Source organism: Paramormyrops kingsleyae, chromosome 14 (assembly GCF_048594095.1).
Source record: "Paramormyrops kingsleyae isolate MSU_618 chromosome 14, PKINGS_0.4, whole genome shotgun sequence".
NCBI classification, from domain to species: Eukaryota; Metazoa; Chordata; class Actinopteri; order Osteoglossiformes; family Mormyridae; genus Paramormyrops; species Paramormyrops kingsleyae.
This window is the reverse complement of record NC_132810.1, coordinates 4,218,338-4,241,125: the sequence shown is the minus strand read 5'-3', so window position 1 is coordinate 4,241,125 and position 22,788 is coordinate 4,218,338. Positions and strand designations below refer to the sequence as shown.

General features: G+C 37.5%; 1 protein-coding gene across 1 annotated transcript; it reads right to left on the bottom strand.

Moving 5' to 3' along the window:
* Positions 1–22,722, bottom strand: dcaf5 (ddb1 and cul4 associated factor 5). The gene is made up of 9 exons (XM_023836033.2): positions 22,221–22,722; positions 15,685–15,828; positions 10,893–10,929; positions 10,524–10,663; positions 9,603–9,732; positions 5,531–5,744; positions 2,846–2,912; positions 2,644–2,771; positions 1–2,147 (listed from the first exon to the last, which is right to left on the bottom strand). The coding sequence occupies exons 1-9, from the start codon at positions 22,426–22,428 to the stop codon at positions 726–728; spliced, it is 2,490 nt and encodes an 829-aa protein (XP_023691801.1). The 5' UTR covers positions 22,429–22,722; the 3' UTR covers positions 1–725.
* Positions 22,723–22,788: the final 66 nt, after the last annotated feature.

The following is a 22,788-nucleotide window of genomic DNA, read 5'->3' as shown; positions in this document are numbered from 1 at the left end:
TCAGTTTTCAAGAACATTTAATGTCTGTTCATAAACAGTCTCAGACAATACAGAGCATTTATCCAACAGTTCTTTAGAGCAACAAACCCTTTCTGAATGCAGAGAGAAAGTGATAAAACAATTTACTGCCAGAGTACTGAAATAACTATTAATGCACAACTCAAAACAGACACCGTGACAATATGTTTCAATGTAGTGGATTTTGCAGGACCAATTCTAACAGCCTGAGCGTTAATTACAAACCACCCCCTAATATGCAAAAATTGCTGCAAGGATTCCATACCTCCCTCTCATTTCTCAGCATAAATCAAGGGAGCTATAGATGTCAGTCCACATATGGACAACTAAGTTTTGAAGAAATTTATTTTTAGCAAATACAATAAAATAATTCCAAAAATAAAATATTATAAAACTGGATTAGCAAATGCACTACCATAGTTATGGCCAGTACTTCTATAAACACCAACAATTTTAATGCACAATAAGTCAGGCATTAGTTTAATGGTCAGCCAAAATGGCTGACCTACACACTGATAAATCAAAATGTGTATTCTAAAAAATGGTATATGGAACATAAAGGGGTACCTCTCTTTACATTAAACTATATGAATAGCGTCAAAAGTTTGCAGTGCTTATTATAAATGTTACCAGTCTCCTTTTAAAAACAAAAACTGAAAAACCCTGACGAGGAACCACCCACGTTCCACCCACGAGATTTCACCACATCACGTCTTGAATAGCTTTTCTGGGGGGGAGCCATCAGAATCGACTCCCTCTAGCTCGACTCGAGTCTGTTTCAGGCGTAAACCCTTAGAAGTGCCCAGTGCACATGATCCTTGATATTTTTCTTCCTGGGTCTTAGAGTCAAAAAGTTGCATGTCAAGTTTACCGTCACTCTCTTTTGATGTAGACGACCCAGAGTTCTGGTCCAAGTCCCTATCATGTACATCATGGCATTTTTGCCCGTTTATCCCTGGCTCCAGCTGCTGTGGAGAACCCCAAGCACTGTCTGAAGACTGAAAGGTATGATTCTGAGCCAGATCCGCATCCTGCCCTTCCTTTGCAGTCTCTGAGACTACAGTGATCATTCCCATTTCGTCTGCTTTCCCACTCCTGAGCTCTCTCTTGTCAAAGTTTTCATCATGTGAAAAGTCAGGCAATGCCTCAGGTTCCCGCTCCTGTGCCACCATGATTGCTCTCACCTCACCCCCCAATCTATCTGGTGAGGGGATGGGGGTTGAATTGTATGGGTTTCTTGACTCAATATGAGACCTGTCCCTGTCTGTGGAGGAAGTCCCTTGGGGCACAATCTTCACTGAATCTTGTGCCTCAACCGAAGATGATGATGATGATGATGAATCCTCAAGGGAAATCTTTGGGTAACTGCAAGAATCCACCCCTGAATACAGTGTTTGTGCTGACTCCGAGCGATCCACTTTGTGGCAGGGGAATCGCATGTGGCGCCTCCTAGTGGCATTCCGTTGACGTGTCCTGGCTCTCCGGCGCTCCTCTTCTTCCGTTTCACTACTAGAAGTGGAGCTGGAGGTGTTTGAGGAGCTTGACCCAATTGGGGAGCTGCTATGACTAGACAAACTGGAGATGTTCCTTGGGCTAGGAGAGCGTGGTCTGGGCATTGGGTCAGGCCAGAACCCACTGGAATCTGATGAGTCATTGACCAAATCCATCAATCGCATCGACTGATGGCCTATCCCACTCCGCCAAGACTCCTCCAGTTCCTCTCTATACTCTCCCTCCGATCCATGGGGTCCCACTATGGAAGAGGAGTCATCACTCTGTTGGCCTGAAGCAGGAGAGGTCCCTGTGGGGGCAGTGGTGTTCCCTCCATCTCGAACAGATCTCAGTGGGCGTCGCCCTCGTGCATGAAGCTGCAGGATGGCACCCTCACTCAGGTCACTGTCCGAGTCAGAGCTCCAGCCCTCGATTTCCCGCCGCACCAGTGAATCAAAGAAGGCCATCATGCGAGGATCTTCCTGAATGGACTGACTGACATAGTCATGTGACAAGCCACTCCCACTGTTGAGGACCAAGCTGATGTACTCCTCATGAGTGTACAAGCTGCGAGACTTGTCCTCCACACGCCCTTCAAGGTCTCCTATACTTTCAGGCTGCTGGTATGGACTCCACACCTGAAAATTAGAAAAGGTTCTCAGAATGTACAACAGATGAAAAAAAGACAAAAAAAAAAAAAAACACACACACACACACAGGTAAAGTTTAAAATTCAGGACAATATACTCTGATTAACACTTATCACATTAAGTTAAACATTTAAAATTCTGGTATATTAATACATATAAAAATGCATAATCTGAAAATCAAATGGTGTACATTGTCCCCCACAGTCTATTGCTTAAAGCACAATTTACTGGATTTGTCTAGGTCATTTTGTTTTATAGCTATTTATAGCACAACGCAAAACATTTGCGACATTTGACAAAAGACTTTTTTTTTGTTCTATTAATAATTTTCCTCTTCCCATATCCCCTTGGGGGCTCCGTAAAATCCTCTGAGCTATTTGGAGAATCATATCAGGATGAGTTATATAGTATTACTTAAAATCAATTATAGGTCAATCAATTAGCAACCTGCCATGATGTGGACCTGACTACAATCACCACTCACCTTGATTACTTTTTCCACACCTGAGGAACAGATCATATATGTGTGGGGGTTAAATCGAACCTGGTTGACAATAGAACGGTGGCCCTTCAAAACCATAAATGCTCCATTCACAACTCGACCTGGACCCCCTAAAATAACAGAAGAACAATCAGTTTCACAAACATTTGAGTACCCATAACAAAAGTCCTGCACTCATGCTCACCTGCATCTGGGTCTTTAGGAATTCTCCACATATAGAGATTGAAGTCATCAGACCCTGACAGGATGTACTGGGAGGTGGAGAGAGAAAAAAAAAATTGTACAAAGCCATTACACTGCGAGAATGATCAAATAATTAGCGAATTTAAAAGAATTATTCAGTCTGATTACCAATATGATTCTTACATTTTAAAAACAAAAACATTACATTCTTACATTTTAATTAGAACTGTTTTCCATGTTATCCTGTAACATGAATTAAGAACTAGAAGAGATAGCAATTATTGGTGAGATTGTAGAAAAAGTTCCTCCAATACTAGAGCCACTGAAATTTCAGAACTACAATCAAAACTGCAAAAACATCTTATTATATAAACAGAAAACTTTATAAAGCTTAAAAGACCTGAGCACATGAATAAAGAACAGTTAACACAAACACTGAAGATCTTTATGTTCTGATAAAAGTAATTATTCAAAATCTACTTGATACCAAAGGCCAATGTTTGCAAGCCAAGCAATAGTTTACAACCATGTGATTGATATCAGTATTGTTTTTAAATACAACACCATGGAGTGTTTTCCCTTATTAATAAGGATGTTATGATAAAACAAACAAGGCATCTAGTTTTAGATACATTCTTTGCTATATATGTTTGATTTGAGGATTAGAAGAGAAAGTTGCAACAGATTATAGTGAAATGGGGTGTGTTGAAAGAATGCTTAAAGGACATTTAAAGAGACAGAGTTCAGCCTTACTAATTACAATTACAACAAAATTGCCATTGCATGTGTCATGTGTGGCATGTGTCCCATGCCATCATTTCATTACAGAAATTTATGGAAATATTTAAGAATTCATACAAAATGTCAAAGAGTTTAAAGACAGTCACATTGACGTTGCAATTTTATTTGAGGGTTATTTGATTATTATATCTCAGAATTAAAAAAATATCTCAGTTCAATTCATATATTGGTCTATTCTCCCAAAAAGCTGTAATAATGCATAAATGACACCAGTGGTGTAAAGTACTTGAGTAAATGGACTTCGTTACTGTACTTAAGTATTTTTTTGGCTACTTTGTACTTGTACTGAGTATAAAAAATATAAGCAACTTTTACTCTCTACTCCACTACATTTGTGACTGAATATATGTACTCTTTACTCCACTACATTTGAACGGACGCTTACCGTTACTCGCTACATTGTGATTGCGTGCGACAAGTCAGGATCTTTATCTACCACGGCTAATTTCTTCAAGTATGTCTGGCTGCAGCCTGCAGGAGGGCGGGGTTGGACATCCAACCCCGCCCACATCCAACCCGGCCCATTCGTACAGCGAAAGCCACGCCCTTGTCCAACACGTCTTAAAGCGGAAGCCAAAGCGAACTCGCAGAACGGAATCGTTGTAGTACCTGTTATGTCATTAAGTTAAAAATCTTTAGTATCCCAGTGTAATAACAGTGCTATCTATTATTTATTATTTTGTTTGTTAATGTTTCTGCTAGACACACTATTGACTGTCAATTACTGCACAAAGATTTTACTGTGGGACCCGCATGGTTGTTTGTGGTTGTTTTGCTGCTGGTTAAACGTTTCCATCAGTTAGCTGACTATCTAGCCGACTCACTACCAAAACTATGGTAACTAGGTAAAGACCTTCTTGCTGATAATATAGCTTCCATGTAGTTAACAAGACTTGACACTTAAAGACTTTGTGCGTCATCAGATATTACTGTCTGCTCAAACGACTGTTCAGCTTGCTTCCTATGGGTTACTAGTTATTAGCTAGTTAGCAAAGCCACTGTGGTAGCATCCATTAAGGCTGTGCGATATAGCAAAAATATTTTTATCATGATCATATCAAACGATATTGATAATTATCATGGTGTAATTCAAGTCATTATTTTATTACTAGGAGTGCTCCATTTTTGCTTGAAATACCCTTAAGAATTGCCCTTAAGAATTGCCCTTAAGACACCATTAAAGTCAGCTCTGAATTTGTTTTTTTATTAGTTTTTTTATTGTTTTACCTTTTTTTTGAACATTTGAGTTTGACTGAGACTGACTTTTTGTTCTATTTTCTTCTTCTGCCATTTTGAAACATTGAGGTGTTCAATTTAATGTCTATATTAGGAAATAAAGCCTCATAAATAAATAGTTCCTTGTTTTCCACATTTCTTGGTGTTCTTTGAGCCTACATTCAGTACGAGTAAAATACTTAAGTTCTTTTAAAATTGGATACTTTACGACTTTTACTCAAGTCTTATTGGAATTGGTGACTTGTAACTTGTAATGGAGTAATTTATACAGTAAGGTATCTGTACTCTTACTCAAGTATGGTTTTCAGGTACTCTTTACACCTCTGAATGACACAGGCAAATATATAATATTCTATGTGGTTCAATCATAGTCTGACAATTGCAATGGGTATACAAATGTATCCTGTCTAAAGTAGACAATTTTGGTTATACTGGAAATGGAAAATATTAACCTGAAAGTAAATGTCTGAAAAGCCATTGGCTGTCCCTCTTATGATTTTCCAATTTATCACCCCAAACCTAATCATCCAGTGCAAGTATTTCATGTACAACAAAAGGTTTTAAAATAGCTAGGATTATGCTCATAATACCCTGGAAAGTTGCTGCGCTCACGTTTAAACAAAACACAAAAAGCATTTCTTCGTCTCACCTGGTCTCGATCACCAGCGAAGCAGCAACTTTTCATGGTGCAGGAGTTGAAGTAGCCTTGGTTGTCAAACTGAAAGCTGGGCAAACGAGAATGTAGCTCGTACAAGACAGGAGGAAGACGGCGACGCAGTGCCAGCAACTGAGTGCCGGTGCTGTTGAAGCGAACGCTCATGGCACTTTGGAGCGAGAGACTGCCGCCGTAACGCAGAAGGGAACTGAATGCAAAAAATAGAATAAAACAAAGGGCATAGAAAAAGGTTAGTAACTTAAAATAAGTGAGCTGCATGGCATGATAAAGCACAAAATCAAACCAACAAGCAAAACTCTCATATATTACATCATTATATAATTATCATCAGTGTAGCAATTCCTGCACTTCAGCTAGTCAATATTTTTAATCACAAAGGAAAAAATCATAAAGTTAAGTATGTTTATAAATCTGAATAAATGTGGCTGTCATGGAGAGAACTGGGCCAATTTAAATACAATTCGAAACTGATAATGCAATGGCTCCCCCTGATGGAACTGTCCGGGGCCTGCGCTCCAATTCAAGAAAAGATCAGTTATTTCAGTTTATTTCAGACAAATCCCCAGAGGGCTTTGCAAAGTGGACAAAACACTACCGAAATCGTACTGGTTTCAACTTCATGGGAGCCAGGTGCAAGGATGATCAAGCCTTTCTGAAACCGCTATTGTAAACTGGAAAAATCTCTAATAATCTTCCTTCTAGGTCAGGCTATAACTACATCCTGGGTACTTCATGATAAACGTTAACTTCTTTTGCTCCCTATTAGTATTATTCCATAAACTTATATTTAGAAAATATTTACTAAATCCATCTTCCTCCTAAGCAATCTAATTTATACCAGAATCGTAGAAAGTAAATTAAGCAAAATAATTCAAGTCAAAGTGACGACAAGGACAACCTAGGCTACTCCGGGAGGCTAAATGCGACATATCTATGTCCGTCAAACTCAAATGTCTTCTTTTAAGATATTTGCATTGCCGTCATTCTGTGGTGATATTTAAGTTCTCCTTTGCAAGACTTACAAACGACTGCATACTGAACTGTTGCTTTCGCTCTTTAATCAGACCCTCAACTGCTACCAACCGTCTTCCTTCCACCATATTGCAGAGTAATCATGAAGGAAAATTTTAACTGATGCTTTTAAATAATGGAGTAATTGAGTTTAATTGAATAATCATGACAGCTCTAGTGTGAACCCAAGCAAAACTATCACGGTCCTTGCAATGTGCATGAAATGCCATGTCGATATTAATATCGCAAATTTTGAAGCTCGTTGGTATGGCGGCACGCTGGGTAGCACTGTTACCACACACCACGAGACTATGTGTGTGGCACTGCATGTTCACCCTGTGTGTGTGGCACTGCATGTTCACCCTGTGTGTGTGGCACTGCATGTTCACCCTGTATGTGTGGCACTGCATGTTCACCCTGTGTGTGTGGCACTGCATGTTCACCCTGTGTGTGTGGCACTGCATGTTCACCCTGTGTGTGTGGCACTGCATGTTCACCCTGTGTGTGTGGCACTGCATGTTCAGCCTGTGTGTGTGGCACTGCATGTTCACCCTGTGTGTGTGGGACTGCATGTTCACCCTGTGTGTGTGGCACTGCATGTTCACCCTGTGTGTGCGGCACTGCATGTTCACCCTGTGTGTGCGGCATTGCATGTTCACCCTGTGTGTGTGGCACTGCATGTTCACCCTGTGTATGCATGCGCCAATTTCCTTATACTTTCCAAAAACATAAAGATTAAGTGAATTGGACCGCCTCAATTGAATGTATGGGTGACTGAGTGTGCACTCTGTCATGTGTAGTTGGTTTCTGCCTTGCACCAGTTGCCATGTATATATTATATATCATATTATAAACGATTACACAATGAATTGTGAAATTGGTAGATTACTCGATTACTGATAGAATCAACAGTGACTGCCCTACACTTGTTATTCACTTCAACAAGTTAATACAAGAAATCTTGTATGTGGCAGAACATGTCTACTATGATTGTTGAAATTAGCATGATTTAAAAATGGCTCAGTTTTCGTAGTTCTTTTGGATTGGTTCTTTCCAGTGAATTGGTGAAACGTGTTTTCAAATCTAAAAGAATCAAATTTTTTGTACATCCACATATTGCATAGGTCAAAAAATCTAAAAAGATGACAATTATATAAAAAGAAAAATAGCAACGTTTTATATTTGCTTACAGAAAACTACAGTCTATGATAAGCACAGACTTTTCATAGACTGTAGTTTCTGTAGTCATTTTTCCACATATTGTAATCCATTGTATTTGTGCTGTTTGCATGCCTGGCTACATGGAGGCTGTGTCTCACTACAGCCGATTCATGATGGTCAAAAAGATGCTTTTTGAACCATTGGCTGCATTTTCTGACCCCACTAGATGGTGGTCTTTGTTCAAAAAAAGGGCTCAAAGCATGCCTCAAAGTAAACCAACAGCACCATCTAGTGGGTCAGAAAATACAGCAAATGGTTCATAAAGGGTTGGTTTGGCCATCACTACTACTGACTACAAGCAATCAACAAGGGCCTTTATACATTTCTAACAACTTAACACAAGATACTGCATGCATAAAATCCATTGCTTTTAATGCCCTTTGAAAGGTAAAGGATAAATGCTTGCACGTGTATGGAGAGAGCATATCAGGTAGGGTTATTTGGCCCAGTGTAGTATCCCAACAAGGCCATATTTCTTCCAGAAAAGCTCATGTCCCATTTTTGCACCCTTCTGGTTTAAAAAATTTAAGGTCAGTCATTAAAGCTTAAATTAAAAGGAAACCAAAGGGGGAAATTGAGGTAAATCAATCCTGAGTGCCGTATATGCAAAAGCTGGGATAAATAAGCTTCACATAGCAATTAGCAATTTTTGCACTTCCCAAAATATAAATTCAACATAACCCTTGTGAGTTGTACCGTTTCATTTTTGGAAAAAATGTGTATGTGACAGAAGTCTACGATAGAGCAGACATAGAAGTACAAGGAAAATAAGAATCAGCAAAAAAATAATAATAAATAAAAAAATCAGCAAAAACTGAATTCTACAAAATTGTAATAAGTTACATTCAGGTTATGCATGTATGTTTATGCAATCAGTCTTCCTGATTAAATTCTTTTCAGAATTTAATACCTAACACTTTAAAAATAAAAACAGCTCAGACCTTATATTCTTAAAGTCTATTTCTAGAATTTACAAGAAAAGATATACAGAATACCCCAACCCGTCTTCCTCTCAGATCCTTCATAACTGGGGCTATTTTAGGTTACATTCAGAAATGCATGATTTTTCCTTGAAATTTATCTATTATACATCTGGGTCGGTCTTTCAGGCCCCAAAACCAAACATCTGACGTTCTCGCCCCTTCTTTCAAATGCGTCTTACTTTTCAAGAAGCATATCTAACCTAACCTACTACTAGATGCTTAGAACAGACCACGCATTCCAAGGAAACGTATGTTATGTTGTTGGTCTGAGATACATTTTATGCCAATTTAAAATCAGAAAATATTAGGGTAAATACCTTGGACTGGCCATAGAAAATTATCAATGAATCCACAGTTATGACAAACATTTCCTTTTGATTCAGTTTTAATTTTATCTAAATTAAAAAAAAATGCATTAAACAAAAAAAACAGTTCAGGAAAATACAGAAATGTATGCTCTGCACACTATGAAGTAACTAGAGTCAATTTTGACAGAATACAAAAAAAAATTTATTAATTCAATTTTTTTATTTAATTGACTAATTACAAATCCATCTATGATTGATTTAATTAGCAAGGATGAAAATGATTATGATTGTCTCGAAGAACGGATGCAGCGATCATGCAAAAGCAGCGGAGGTAAACTTCAGATTGATTTTTAAACATATATTAGGCAGTCTATAAAAGGAATAATAATTATAACTGCAAAACTTGATATGTTTTTTTTTCCTATGACAGAATAAAAATAATTTAGCGAAACTTTAACCCCCTCGCACTATAATGTCAATATCACAAATGTAGTCTAATTCAACAAGTAGCACAATATTTACCTGCGCGGTTTGCGAATATCCCACAATCCAACTCCCTCCTTAGAGTTAGCTGTGGCCAGTAGTCTGGGTTCTGCTGGGTTAAACATCACACTATGGAATGCAGATGGATAGTTTGCCAAACAAAAAGGTTCTACAACAAAGAACAGAATTGGATTCTTCAGTTAATGTCATATCAATTCCACTCAAAAGCAAAGCTTCCGCAGTGCGCTCATACATTATCTACTCTTATTCTGGCTTATTTCGTTACCAAATGAGTGATAACTTCTAGGCATGCCTGAGGATAAGTTGCAGTACAGATTTATGATGATTCCAATCATGAAAATAAAAAATGAACTGCAAAACAGCTCAAATTATTATTAGGCTACGTAATACATTCGTTTTCTGAGCTCTAATTGCATTGTTTGGGCAGTAGAAGGTGCAATAATTTGTAACCAATTGTTGCAACACTACAGAATGGAGAACTGGTTATTAAGAAAAGGCCTATTTTTTATTAACTATTTTCATTATTAATAAAAGGAATATTTTAGTTAATATGCTACTATATATTTTACTCCAACCTTTACAAATGCTGAAAATTATTGTTGGTTATTAAGAAAATGATTCAAAAGTATTTTTTTTTAAATTTAACATTAATATTTAAGTTAATAAAGAATGGGAAAATAAATGCATTGTTTTGCTCAATTTTTTTTCTCAAAAATATTTTGGGAAAATCAAATCATGAACCCAATATCACAAATCAAACCAAATCACGAACTGGGTGATTTCGTTACATGCCTAACAACTGCATAAAATGTAGAGCTTGCATTTTGGCATCTAAATCCACTGCACAGATAATTGTGAAGCTTGGCAGAGACACTCAATAGACAATACCATTAAAAAAAATTCTACAAGGCACATAAAATACACATGTAAATATCGTACCTCCATGTGGTGGTTCACGTGTATCCCAAATAAGTACACGGCCATCATCAGAAGAGCTGGCAAACACGTTGTCATTAACTGGGCTAACAGACAATCCGTAGACTGCATCATCGTGCAAAAACACGTTCACTGTTTCACCCCTAAAAATACACGAGACAACAGAATGAACAATTTTGTACAATATACATAGAAAGTAAATACTACTATCATGAAAACTTTTGACATAAATCCTCCATTAATTTAATTAAAAATAAGAATTAAATATTTTAGTGACATTATTTAAGAAATATGACTTTTAAAGATTATGTAACCTTAGGGCCTACAACAACAGATTATGAATGATGCAGACTATAATGGATAAACTTTTACCTCTCCACATCATGAAGAATGACCTGTTCATCATTCCCTTCAAGAAAGAAAGAACAACAATATTAAAATATGCGTAACATGGAAACACGGCCCACTTTAGAGAAACAGGACACAGCACTGCACATTTGAAGCTATAAATCATCAGTTTTCACTGACAACAGCCCAGTCTCCCCTATTCAGCGACAAGGCACAATGAGCACATAAATCTGATACAAAAACATTTGTTGCTACAGTCTATGAACATATGTAATTTCACAGATGAATCTAGCTCACCCATTCCAGGGCTTCATAAATAATTAATCATAGGCCATTTTCCCCATCTCACAATGTTGCGTCACCATATGCAGTCAGGTCATTCTCACAAACAAATTAAATTTTGTTAAATATATGAGAAGAAACTGCAAAAAATCTTATATTGTCATTATGACTGGTTAGCAAGTGACGTCTGTTTCATGGACCATAGAAGTCCATATTAACTTATAAGCATATTTTGCAATATTTTCACTGAAAATCGCTTTACTGTAACAAGTTGTCTATTGTACTACACCGAAGAAATACAAATTTTAAACAAATCAAAGTTTTATATAAAAATAAATGTATACGTTTGTTATACACCACATATTTTCATTAAATAACAATGTCATGATTTCCCACAATAAAACCAATTTTGTACAAAATTCATGTTTCTCATTACCCTAACTTTTACAAAATATTGTCAAAACTACATTAATATCAATAAAGTTCTCTCTACTCCAAATGCATCACAAAGAAGGGAAGATTAAAAACAGACAAGGTAAATGTTGCGCATTTTCATGGTCATCATGTGAGCTCATTTCCACAACACTTTATCCCACATAATTTAAGTCAGTGTTGTGATAGTAATTCTTAAAATTATGGTAATGATTTCAGCTTTTATCCATGCATCTATAATGACCTAAATAAGACCTTTAATAATGAAAAACAATAACACATGCTACTGCAAAACCACATATACAGAGTATAGTTAAGGCATTACTTACTGATAAGACGCGTTTTAATGTAGCATATTTCGTTTAGATTTGAGCCACTTGCTATTTAGAATACTTTGTGTACCATTACATCCCTATAGAATACAAATGCTAATTGAGAGAAATGAATAATTTTATCTGTTAGGTAGTGTTTTTTTTTTTTTTTACATTTTATGCATGGTCCTTGTAAATGTACTCAATAAGTAATATTGTCTATCCTTAAAGACAAAAAGAAATCTAGGGTAAGGACATTAAATCAGAAAATACAGCAACTTTCACCTTCTATACCAGTACAGGAGAAGAGAGCTACAGATACTACAGGCATGAAAGACTGGAGCATTAAAATATCTGGTAAATGGACTGAGGTTGCAGTGGTTTGACAATGAATGAACCACAGTTCTAAAGACCTTCAGCCATATAGTGGAGGGAGGTATAAGCTCTCTTTGAAATTAGTTAGAGACCAGAGAAACTGTGTTACCATTATAATCCATTGTATTATTCTTCACTGAGGAAAAAAACAACCCTAATTTGAACACCCATTGGCATGAGAATGTGATTCTTTTTTTTTTTTAAATTAATAGCTCTTGTAATCATACCATAGCCCACATCCCCAATTCCCTTCACCTAAGAGTACTATGGGAATCATATACAATCAAAGCATTACTCAACCTTATCCTGCCATCTGACATTAAAGGCCCCTTTGCAGAAATTATTAACATAGATCAAGCAAACAACATTCAGCCATTGCAACAAATGATAAGCCCATCTACCTCGTCACCCAAATCTCATAGAAAGACCATTTATAAACAAAGGGACCAAATAAAATGAAATACCAAGCTGCAGTCCTCCCTAACACACAATGCATTAGCATAACATATCAGTTTTGTCTAGTTTTTTTAATTAGCTTGAAGACATACTCACATTACAGTGACTCCCCTAACATTATATTAGGGTGGTGCCCCAGCATTATACATTTAACTGCATAAACTGCTGATTTTGTCCCTGGGATAGTTAATAAATTTTATTATATCAATATTTATTTCTGCAAAAAACAAAAGTATTTTATCAAATCCAGTGCAAGAGCTATGGAGATGAGAAAGAAGGCAAAACTATAACCTTCTTTTACAAATTGACCATATCATATCGTTTATTATGGGTTACATGTAATGCAGATGTAATACAGATGAAAGAATTAAAAACATTTATCTAGTGTTGTATTTGATCCGAAAACTTCTAGTATTTAGATTTTTTTGGCTCTCTCTTTGGGGAAACTGGTTTTAAAGATAATTAAAGATAATTAAATTTTAATAAACCTAAAAACTTAAGGTGATGTCAATTACTCTACACAAAAAAACAAGCACTATTTCATTGTCACATATTTTTCACAAAAAAAAAGTAAGTGAGAATGAACCAATGTTGCAACAAAGCAGCAAACAGAAATCTCCACTTTGAATGTATTTGAACTTAAAGGATCTCTGGCCCTGTTTTCAAAACCACCAATGGGGACATTTAACAAAGAATACATTTGCATTTGGCTATTATTCATAAAGTGCACCAACCCAATTTTTCAGTGCCAATATAATTCTGATACCTGAACAGAGGATATCAGTCGATATGAGCTCTTTTTAAACTAATTAATACAAATAGAAAGAAAAAATTTCCAAAAAAGCTTTGTTAATTTGGCTACTAGAAACATACATAATGTACTGTTCCACCTTGTTCGTACATCTTGTTTTAAGCATTTTTGAAGCATTGGCAGTTCAATTTCAATATCTTCCAAGCGAGTATACATAAGCAGTGAATGATTAAAATGCCCCACAGTTTTTCTCGCACTGGCACCAGAACCACTTACACTTCGCTGCGATAGCAGCCAATCGTGTATCACAAGCTGTAGCGATTGCGCAAAACAGCCCAAGCTAGCGACCCCCAAATCATCCACTGCTGTTTTATTTGCGATGTCTCACACAGTTGCACGAGCGTGGTTTAGTGGGATACTTCCACCCCTCAGAACTTTGTTTTTACAAAGATCGCAAATCACTGCACTACTACGTGTGTTAGTTTGCTTTGCAAGCATGCAAATCCCATTTGCTCTCGTCACATCTGCTGTTCTTTCATTCCTTCTACTCCAAAGGGTATGCACATGACGTCACAGCAGGTGTAAGTCACTGCACTCACACCGACAGATTGGCAAAAAAACGGAGGGCCTGTCCGCACTAACACATTTTCGTTTAGAAATTAAAAAAAAAAATTCTTCTGATTAACCCTCTGTCAGCACTACCACAGATCTTTTTTTCCCCGAAATAGAGAAAAAATTCACTGCTCTCCAACAACTAATCTTTCTGTAAATGCATTAGCGTGAATGCTCATAAACGTAAACATTTTGTTACACCTTCATCACTGAGCTCCGACTGGTCTGTACGTAGCTCGTGACCCTTTCCTGATTAGCTCTCTCTGTCTGGATGTTTCTTTTCCTGACTGGTTATTCTTCACGGGAATGAAGAATGCTTTTCCTTTGTTTTCATGAAAGTAAGCCACATGTGAACACGGTGGATGCACAGGACTTTCACTACCTGACATATGCTATTTTGCTTGCTTGTGTGCAGCTAAATCATGTTCTTTATACATTGTATGCTGTTTACAACTTTTTTGGAGCTCAAAACAAGACCAAGTTTAAGTGCAACTCTAACTTATGATAAAGACCCAGGCATCGAACAACAGAGTAAACTCAAACTGAGGGGAAGACAATAAGACGTGTAGTGACTAAATTTGTAGATCCCCGTGTTGTTGCTGTGATGGTTCCTTTTATATACAGCTTTGTGTTTGTGATGCTAGAGTACTTTGGTATTTTGCTTTTGCTAAATAAAATACGTGCATTTACTTTAAACACATAGTTGTGAGATTAATCAACAGTCAAGTGCTTATAAAAACTGGACTTTATTACCAGTCAAAGTGAAATTAAATGATTCAAAATATATACTTCACCATTTCTAGAATTATAACAAATTTGGTTGGACAAAAAAACATGCAAATGACACTTTGTGCTCCAGCTACAACAAATAAATAAAAAGTGCCACTTCTAAAAATATATATTAGCTTTTGTTAAATGCGCACATGAAAAATGTTAGAAATACATAATGTTAGAAATACATACATTAACAACCACTCTTACGGCTACATTATTTGCCTTTTACGCAGAGAAGTGAACGCAGAAGTTTTTTTCAATGCTAGTGATAACGATAGTGCTGCCAGAGATCTTTTCTTTCGGAAACTCCCGTAAATTTTTTTAAGGTATTAGTGTGGATGTAGCCTTAGTGTTCAGCTTGACTGCCATGAAAACACATCTAAAATGGGAAAGAGCTGGCATGCGACTGATCGTACAAATCGGAGCATCTTCAGACTGCCAAAAACTAAATAAGTATCGGGTGTGGAACGGTCACATATGCCCGATACCCAATCCATCTAATTGGATTGGTGCAGATACCAGTCCCGAATATGAGATTGGTGCACCTCTAATCACTGATTCAGTACATCCCCAGTTGGTGAGTGGTAACACATCAAGATCAAAAAAGCTCTCAGAAAAAACAATTTTGAAATCCAAGTGTTTGAGAAGAAAGCATTTTCATTAAAAATCGAAAAATCACATTCAGAAAACTACAAAAGTGTTTAAAACAAATGTGCAAAGCTTACACCTGTGCCTTTAACCAATAAACGTTAAAAGCCAGGCAATTTTTCCAAGATTCAGCTTTAACACTTCCCACTTGCCCCATGAGCGTAAGATGTTTTACCCCCAGAGAAGACGTGTCGGTTCGTGCTGTCAAAGGCCAGGCAGAATATGTTAGAAAGGTGCTCTCCCTTCAGTTTGAGAGGTTTCGAGCAGGAATGAAGCGCCTTCTCCATGTGCCAGAGTAGGACCCTGCGGTCATCTCCTCCTACAATCACAGAAAAGAAGCACATGTATAGTCAATTTGAAAGATGCATCAAATATTCTAGTAAAAACTGAAATATCATGATTACTGGACAGTGCAAGTCCTATGTTCAAAAGTAAAAAACAATGAGGCATCATTTTGGATAACAAATAATAGCACAATAAGGGCATTTACTTGAATTTAGCCAGATATCTTACAATTTATAAAGTTTTTTTATCTTTCAACAATAAGCTGTTTAACAAGTTTTAAGAAATATCAATATATTCTGTTCTGCATGCTTTCAATTTAATTACCTTACAGACCCACAATAAGTTGTATAAATCTTAAACCAGGTTAAATACAAACATGAACTGAATTGCAAAGATGTGTGCAAATCGAACACCTTTCACAAAGTACTTACCCACAGATCAGTTTCAATGTATTAGTATTTAGTACATTTATCTGGCAAAATAAAATTGCAAATGACATACAAAATAAAATAAAGCTGCAAATCCAGGCAATGGGTGATCCAGAAACTTCAGAAACGTGGCTTAACCACAAATTTTGACAAAGACACTTGGCTTTTCCTCGTTTCATTAACCAGCAGCAACCACAACTATCACTGAGACTCCAAAAATCAAAACTCAAAATGTGGACACGTTTCTTTCAGCTGCAGTCTGATTCTCTTCCTACAAGCTACTTCCTTCATTTATCTACTAACTTGCAGAAGGCACTTGCATTTATCCCTGATCTCTAAAGCTACAGTCCACTAATACTAGCATATTACAATACAGAGCTTGCGATAGTTAATCGCAGTGTTTCTCAAACCAGTCCTCAGGCACCCCAGACGGTCCACATTTCCCCAGGGAATTGGGAGAACACAAAAACATGGACCATCTGCTGGTCCCCGCGGACTGGTCTGAGTAACACTAGTTTATGAGATCCATGGTAATAAAAAAGCTAGAGTTGTATGCAAAAATTAACCTTACAGAGGAGTGCGCTTTTTCCGACAACTGGCTACCTGGGTTCAAGACTCGATAAGTTGTAAGAAAGCTGGACATATCTGGCGACCAAAAATAATCTGATTAGGACTAGGCAGAGGAATATGTAGGTAAACACAGTGGTAAAGCATGATTCAATATATACGAGCTTTTGTGGCACTGCTTGCCTAACAAGACCCATACAGGTGGTAACTTAGAAAATAAACGTAAAGTAGACTAATAAAGACATGAACTGTAAAATGAGCGAACCATTAAGGTGTTAAAAATAAAATGTGCATTAGTACATTAGTGCTGTGAATGTGATTGTAAGTACTGATACCAGCATTATAGAATAAAGTAAAGCAGAGGTGGGTATTTCAGGTCCAGAGAGTACAAATCCAGACCAACATTTTGTTTCAACCAACCAGTTAAGTACTCTGTGACTGTGACTCTTTACACTCAACTGGTTGGTTGAAACAAAATGTTGGTCTGGATTTGTACTCTCTGGACCTGAAATCTCTCTGCAGTAAAGTGATAACTTTAGGGCAGGATATCAAATTCCAAATTAAAAGGACAGGCCTGTCCAAAAGATTTTGAGGCATTGCAATATACACATTAAGTATGGTGTAATATTCAGAAAACTACAATACTTTTAGTCTCAAATCCAGCGAATTTTAACTGTATATTAAAAGAGTTAGCTAACTGGTTAAAACTGGTTAGCTAACAAATCCCTTCAAATAGGGATGGATCCTAAATTAGCATAACATTGCTGGGCAGGATCAACTGGCCATTATTTTGGCTATAACATGTCTGGAAAGCAATATTAGCAACATATATAGAAGAGTGATGATTGGGGTATGACTGACAGCAGTAAAGTCTGCTCAACTAGCCAATATTTCATGAAAACAGTGGCAATAAGGTAACAACATTAGTCAGAGAAACATCATGAGTTTGGGGAAACTATTCAGAGTTTCCTCTACCATTGTATTAAGGTCACTCTGTCCCCCCCCAACGGCACCCTCCCACCCCCCCTAGAAGGTCAAGTATTTTATTTTATTTTCTATATAGCGCCAGATCACAACAGAAGTTATTTAAGGTTATCTTTCCTATATAACAGGTCTATACATTGTCCTTTTATTAAACAAACTAAATAGCCTTATGTAATCTCATTTACACAACAGTTGTCATTTTTGTCTCTACACGGTCGCGGGTTTACAATTCTCCTCTGCTCTCTGTATCGCGCGTGGCGGAGTTCTGCCCCGATGTGCGCGCACACACAGGTGAGCAGACTGAGCACACTCCCACCAGCGGACAGAGAGCGCGCGTCGGAAAATATGTCGCGTCAACCACCAGAAAAGCAGACAAAAATATCTGCGTTTTTCAAATGCTCCCAGGGTGGTGAAGAACTATCACTATTTTAAGCTATCAGCTTTTAAAGCCTAACAGTTAATGTATTTGCAGGTCAAGACAAACATCCACAAGAGGCTGCAAGGAGACCATCTCGCAGCCTGCATGTGGATCTCAATAAACGGGCCAGACGTTTCTCACTTCCCATATCAAGAAGCTCTAGAGATGTTCTTCCAGAAGCCCAGAAAGATACACTGCAGTGACAAAAGCTGCACACTTTGTGGATAATTGTCATAAAAAGAAATGTTCTGATGTTTAGTTCAGTTGATATGATGACTGCTGTCATTAAAAGAAACACATGAACACCATGAATCCTGTCGGTGCCTGTGCCCCCCCCCCCCAAAGCTGAAAACCTGGGGGACACACTGCTATTAAAGTAAAACTCCAGTTACAGGATTTATAATATTATCAAGCAGTTTTATATAGACATGCACCAATAAATCAGCTAGTGACTAGAAATGACACATTTTTGCCCTGATCTGCACTGACCAGTAATCGGCCAATCAGAGTAAGTATGGCCAATTTTATGAGCCGATCAAGTACTTTAACAGTTAATATTACTTTTTGCCCCAAGTTAGTGGTGAGCAAGATTGCAATATTTTATTGTACCTGGCTGCAATTGTATATAAGGATGTCACTGTCGATTACATTAATGATCAATCTGCCAATTAATCTAATGATTCATTGAGTAATCATTTATGTATAATATAATATCCACAAAGGACATTTCAGAAGAATCGTTAGAACCGCAGTACAGCACTACATTTACTTTTATTTAGCAGGCAATGTTGTCCATAGGAACATACGAGGAATTCAAATAATACATCACAAGCATATGTGATGTTGTGTATGTGAAGTGTACTGTGGCAGGAAAAAGCCTGGGAAACACTTGAATAGGCATAAGTGTGCATAAGCAGAGCCCAGTTACAAGTGCACCACTTAGTACTATTATTATAACAACAGAACAATCCGGCAAGTGCCTATCACATGATGCCTGCATGTTCCGAGGAAAAACAGACTGATGGACAGTCTGAAACAAAGCAATGTCAGCCTGCATAACATCTTAGTGCTGTCTAAATATCCCACTTCTTTGTCAATCTGTTTCAGTCTATCTAAACGTAGCGGCAATTTCTTGAATTAAAAACAATCTTTTTTAACCGGTTAGCTAACTCGGTCGGAAAAAAAAAATAAAAAAAAAATTAAAAAAAAATCACACCATCGGACGACCAAAAATACTGTACATGTCTCACACAGTAAACAGCACAGGGTTCCCAGACAGGTCAGCTATGCCATCACATAAATAGTTTGCGGCATGCTGATGTGGAAAAATTGGTTCCAAAAAAGGTTCTACTTTAAGAACATAAGAACAAGAAACTTACAAACGAGAGGAGGCCATTTGGCCCATCAAGCTCGTTTGGAAAGAACTCAACTAACAGCTCAGAGCTGTTAAAATCTTATCTAGCTCTGATTTAAAGGAACTCAAGGTTTTAGCTTGCGCTACACTAACAGGAAGACTATTCCATACTGTAACTGCACGCTGTCTAAAGAAGTGCTTCCTCAAATTCAGTTAAAAATGTTCTCCCGCTAATTTCCACCTATGGTTCGTGCATCTGAACTAAAACTGAATTTTTTATTTTGATTGCGTGGAAATGGTTTGTATTTGCGAAAGCTGACATGGACCAATCTACTGTAGTCAGCAAATTTTGCAAAGATAACATTCATACAACTGGTGGCAACATCACTGATCTTTTTAACCACTGAAGACGTCAGCACCCCAAATGCGGAATGTCTGGCTATGTGCATGTGCAAGAACATAGTCCTCAGCGACAGTGTCTTTCACACATTCTGAAGTAAACAAACAGAAGCCAACATTTCTTTCTGATGCAAATTTCAAAATCTTACAATATTTCGTTCTTTTATTTGTCCATTATTTGCGTGTACTTGTAAAGTGAAACTAAAAAGCACTTTTGCTATAATGAGTCAGTTTTTTTTATATGTACAATATTATACATGCCTTAATAAATGTGTTTATTATTATAATGCTACAAGTAGTGTTTCTTCTAAGAACAGACTTGCTGGTTAAGTGTTTAATCACTTAGGAAGCAAAGTACTTGTAAACAAAAACAATAGGTTATTCTGAGAAATCATAAGGCATTCCTATCATTTTTCACCTGTTGGGGGGAGTTCTACAGCCCCATTAACAGATAATGAAGTCAGTAAATGGTCTGACAAACACAAAAATTATGTAAGTCTTATGGGATCAAAAGTAGACTAGATATCAATCACACTGAACACTTAAAATTAATGTCAGGTGCCACTCTGCTTAATCGTGGAATGTGTGGAAGTATATTGTTCCAGGCTATGTTCAGAATCGCTCCCTATTACAGAAACAGCACACCACATTCCCAAAAAACTGATTTGCTAAGTAGTACACTATTAACACACACTATGCACTGTACATTACTACAAAAATATACTACATGTGCCATAATGCAGTGCAAAGGTGACATCTGCTGTCAACTAAGATGGCCCAAGAAGACAGTTTGTATACAAAAGTACAAATATATAGTTTGTCAGCAGTGATCTTTGCAGACTTAAGATAACATTTTAATGATAGATAGATAGATAGATAGATAGATAGATAGATAGATATTTTGCATTTTAAACTACAGATATTTACATTCCCTTTATGTCCTTTACTCTATGTATGTTGTCATTGTATTTTATTATTTGCAAATGTCAACTATCAGATGATGGTAGGATACCAAAATAGAGGATGTTGGAATGTGGTGTCCAAAACCGTCATCTTGTTTCACTTATTCCCTATATGGCGAACTACATAGTTTTTTTTTTCCCTTTTCAAATAGGGAATATAAGTGATTGACCGACTGAACCATCTGAACACAATCCAGACACCTGTACAACGTTGGTCATAGTGAAGCTGTTGTTGGAGTTCCCGTTGTTTTGCTATGTGACGTTAGTTTGGCTGAATACCTGCTACACACGGTGAACCTTCAGATGCCATTTTCCTAAACAGCTATTTAAAACTTGACATTTAAATAAGTAATACGCTAATTACAACGAAGCAAAGGGGTGTGAACAAAAGCATTTAACTTCCACAATGTATTCGCTTTAAATTTCATAACTGCTGTCATCAATATCATAAACATTATTATCATTATTAAGTCTTAAGCCTACCTAATCGTCAGACAAGTGTCAGTTTTGATGAGAGAACTACACCATTTCTCCACCCCAATTACGAGCTCGCCATAGCATGAAATGTTGAACCTCTGTACATGATAATCTGAGCTAAAGTATTTAAAGAGTAATGTAATCCGCATCCTAGTCTCCTTGTTAGCTAAAATATTGATGCATAAACATAATTTAAACCGGAAATTACTTTACTCAACTAAAAATAAAAGAATAAACCCGAAGTTGACTTCTTGAGTAACCAATGTGCAGGAATGACAACATTACTGCCTGAAACGCAATTTAATAAATACAACGTGAAAACTATCTTGCTAGAGTAAAATGCTACTTAATAAAGAACAAAAATACCTGGGCAATACCAGTAATAACAGGTACTGGCGATTTAGTTTGTGCACATTGCTAACTGACGCAATAAATATTTCTGCAAATATTTATGGAACCAAGTCTCAGAAAACTACTTGTTTTGAAGTCCCCTGTTCCTTTCCAACAATAATTACTTAAGCAAATAGTTATTAGCATCTTTAACGAACTATATTGCTATTCAAGATAAGCTAGATAGCTAGCTAGCTACTTGCATTATCAAACGCCAGTAAGCCAGCGAAACGAGTACGGCCTGCATCGAAAATGTATAAAAAGCTACGCATTTACAATTTTATACACCCGGCTCACAATCTCGGCGTAATGCTAAATGACAAAATGTGTCAACGACGTCTAAAGCAATGTGCCTAGATGCCAGTGGCGAAATGCCGAGGTAGCTTTAAAACTAATGCTAACGGCTAGCTGCGGGGAGAAAGGAGGACGGAAGACGCGCCAACGTACCGGACACCAGCCATTCTCCGCCGTTGTTGGAAAACTCTATGGCATTAACGCAGCCAAAATGCCCAAGCATGTCCTTCTTGTATAAGCTGTTACACCCAGCTAGTCTTCGTCTCTGGAATTCCTCCTTCATGAGAGGCTGTCCGGTGATCTTTCTCCGGGACAGGAACCCCACGGAAGAACGCATGCCGCAGCCTTTTATTTCTTTCATCTTCGCGATCCCGAGACGGCGATCTCCACTTCTGGAAACTGCGCGATGTCCGAGACCTTCCCCCAACTTTGTGCAACTATTAAAAACGTTCAGCTTTCCCGTGTCTGATTGTTTGCTGGTGCATTGTGGAATGGGAGAGATTGCCCCCAAGCCCAGCGATGGTGTTTGTTGTAACACTCAGTCTACTTCCTGTTGTGAGCGAAACCTCCTCCTCCTCCTCCTCAGCCACCTACATCACTAACTCAGCTGACACCACCGTTTACGTTACATCCAAGCATCACGCTTAGGCAGGTGAGGAGATCGCGAAGTCCTCGCTGTTTCAGTCAGTTGTCAAGTGTCGTAACTGAAATACCCAGTACC

Excerpts from the sequence above, each read along its gene's own strand:
- dcaf5 (XM_023836033.2), bottom strand. The coding sequence starts at position 22,428 with ATGAAAGAAATAAAAGGCTGCGGCATGCGTTCTTCCGTGGGGTTCCTG. Across the intron at positions 15,829-22,220 it reads CGGAGAATGGCTGGTGTCCG|GAGGAGATGACCGCAGGGTC; the intron begins GTACGTTGGCGC and ends CTGTGATTGTAG. Across the intron at positions 2,148-2,643 it reads GTGTGGAAAAAGTAATCAAG|GTGTGGAGTCCATACCAGCA; the intron begins GTGAGTGGTGAT and ends TCTAATTTTCAG.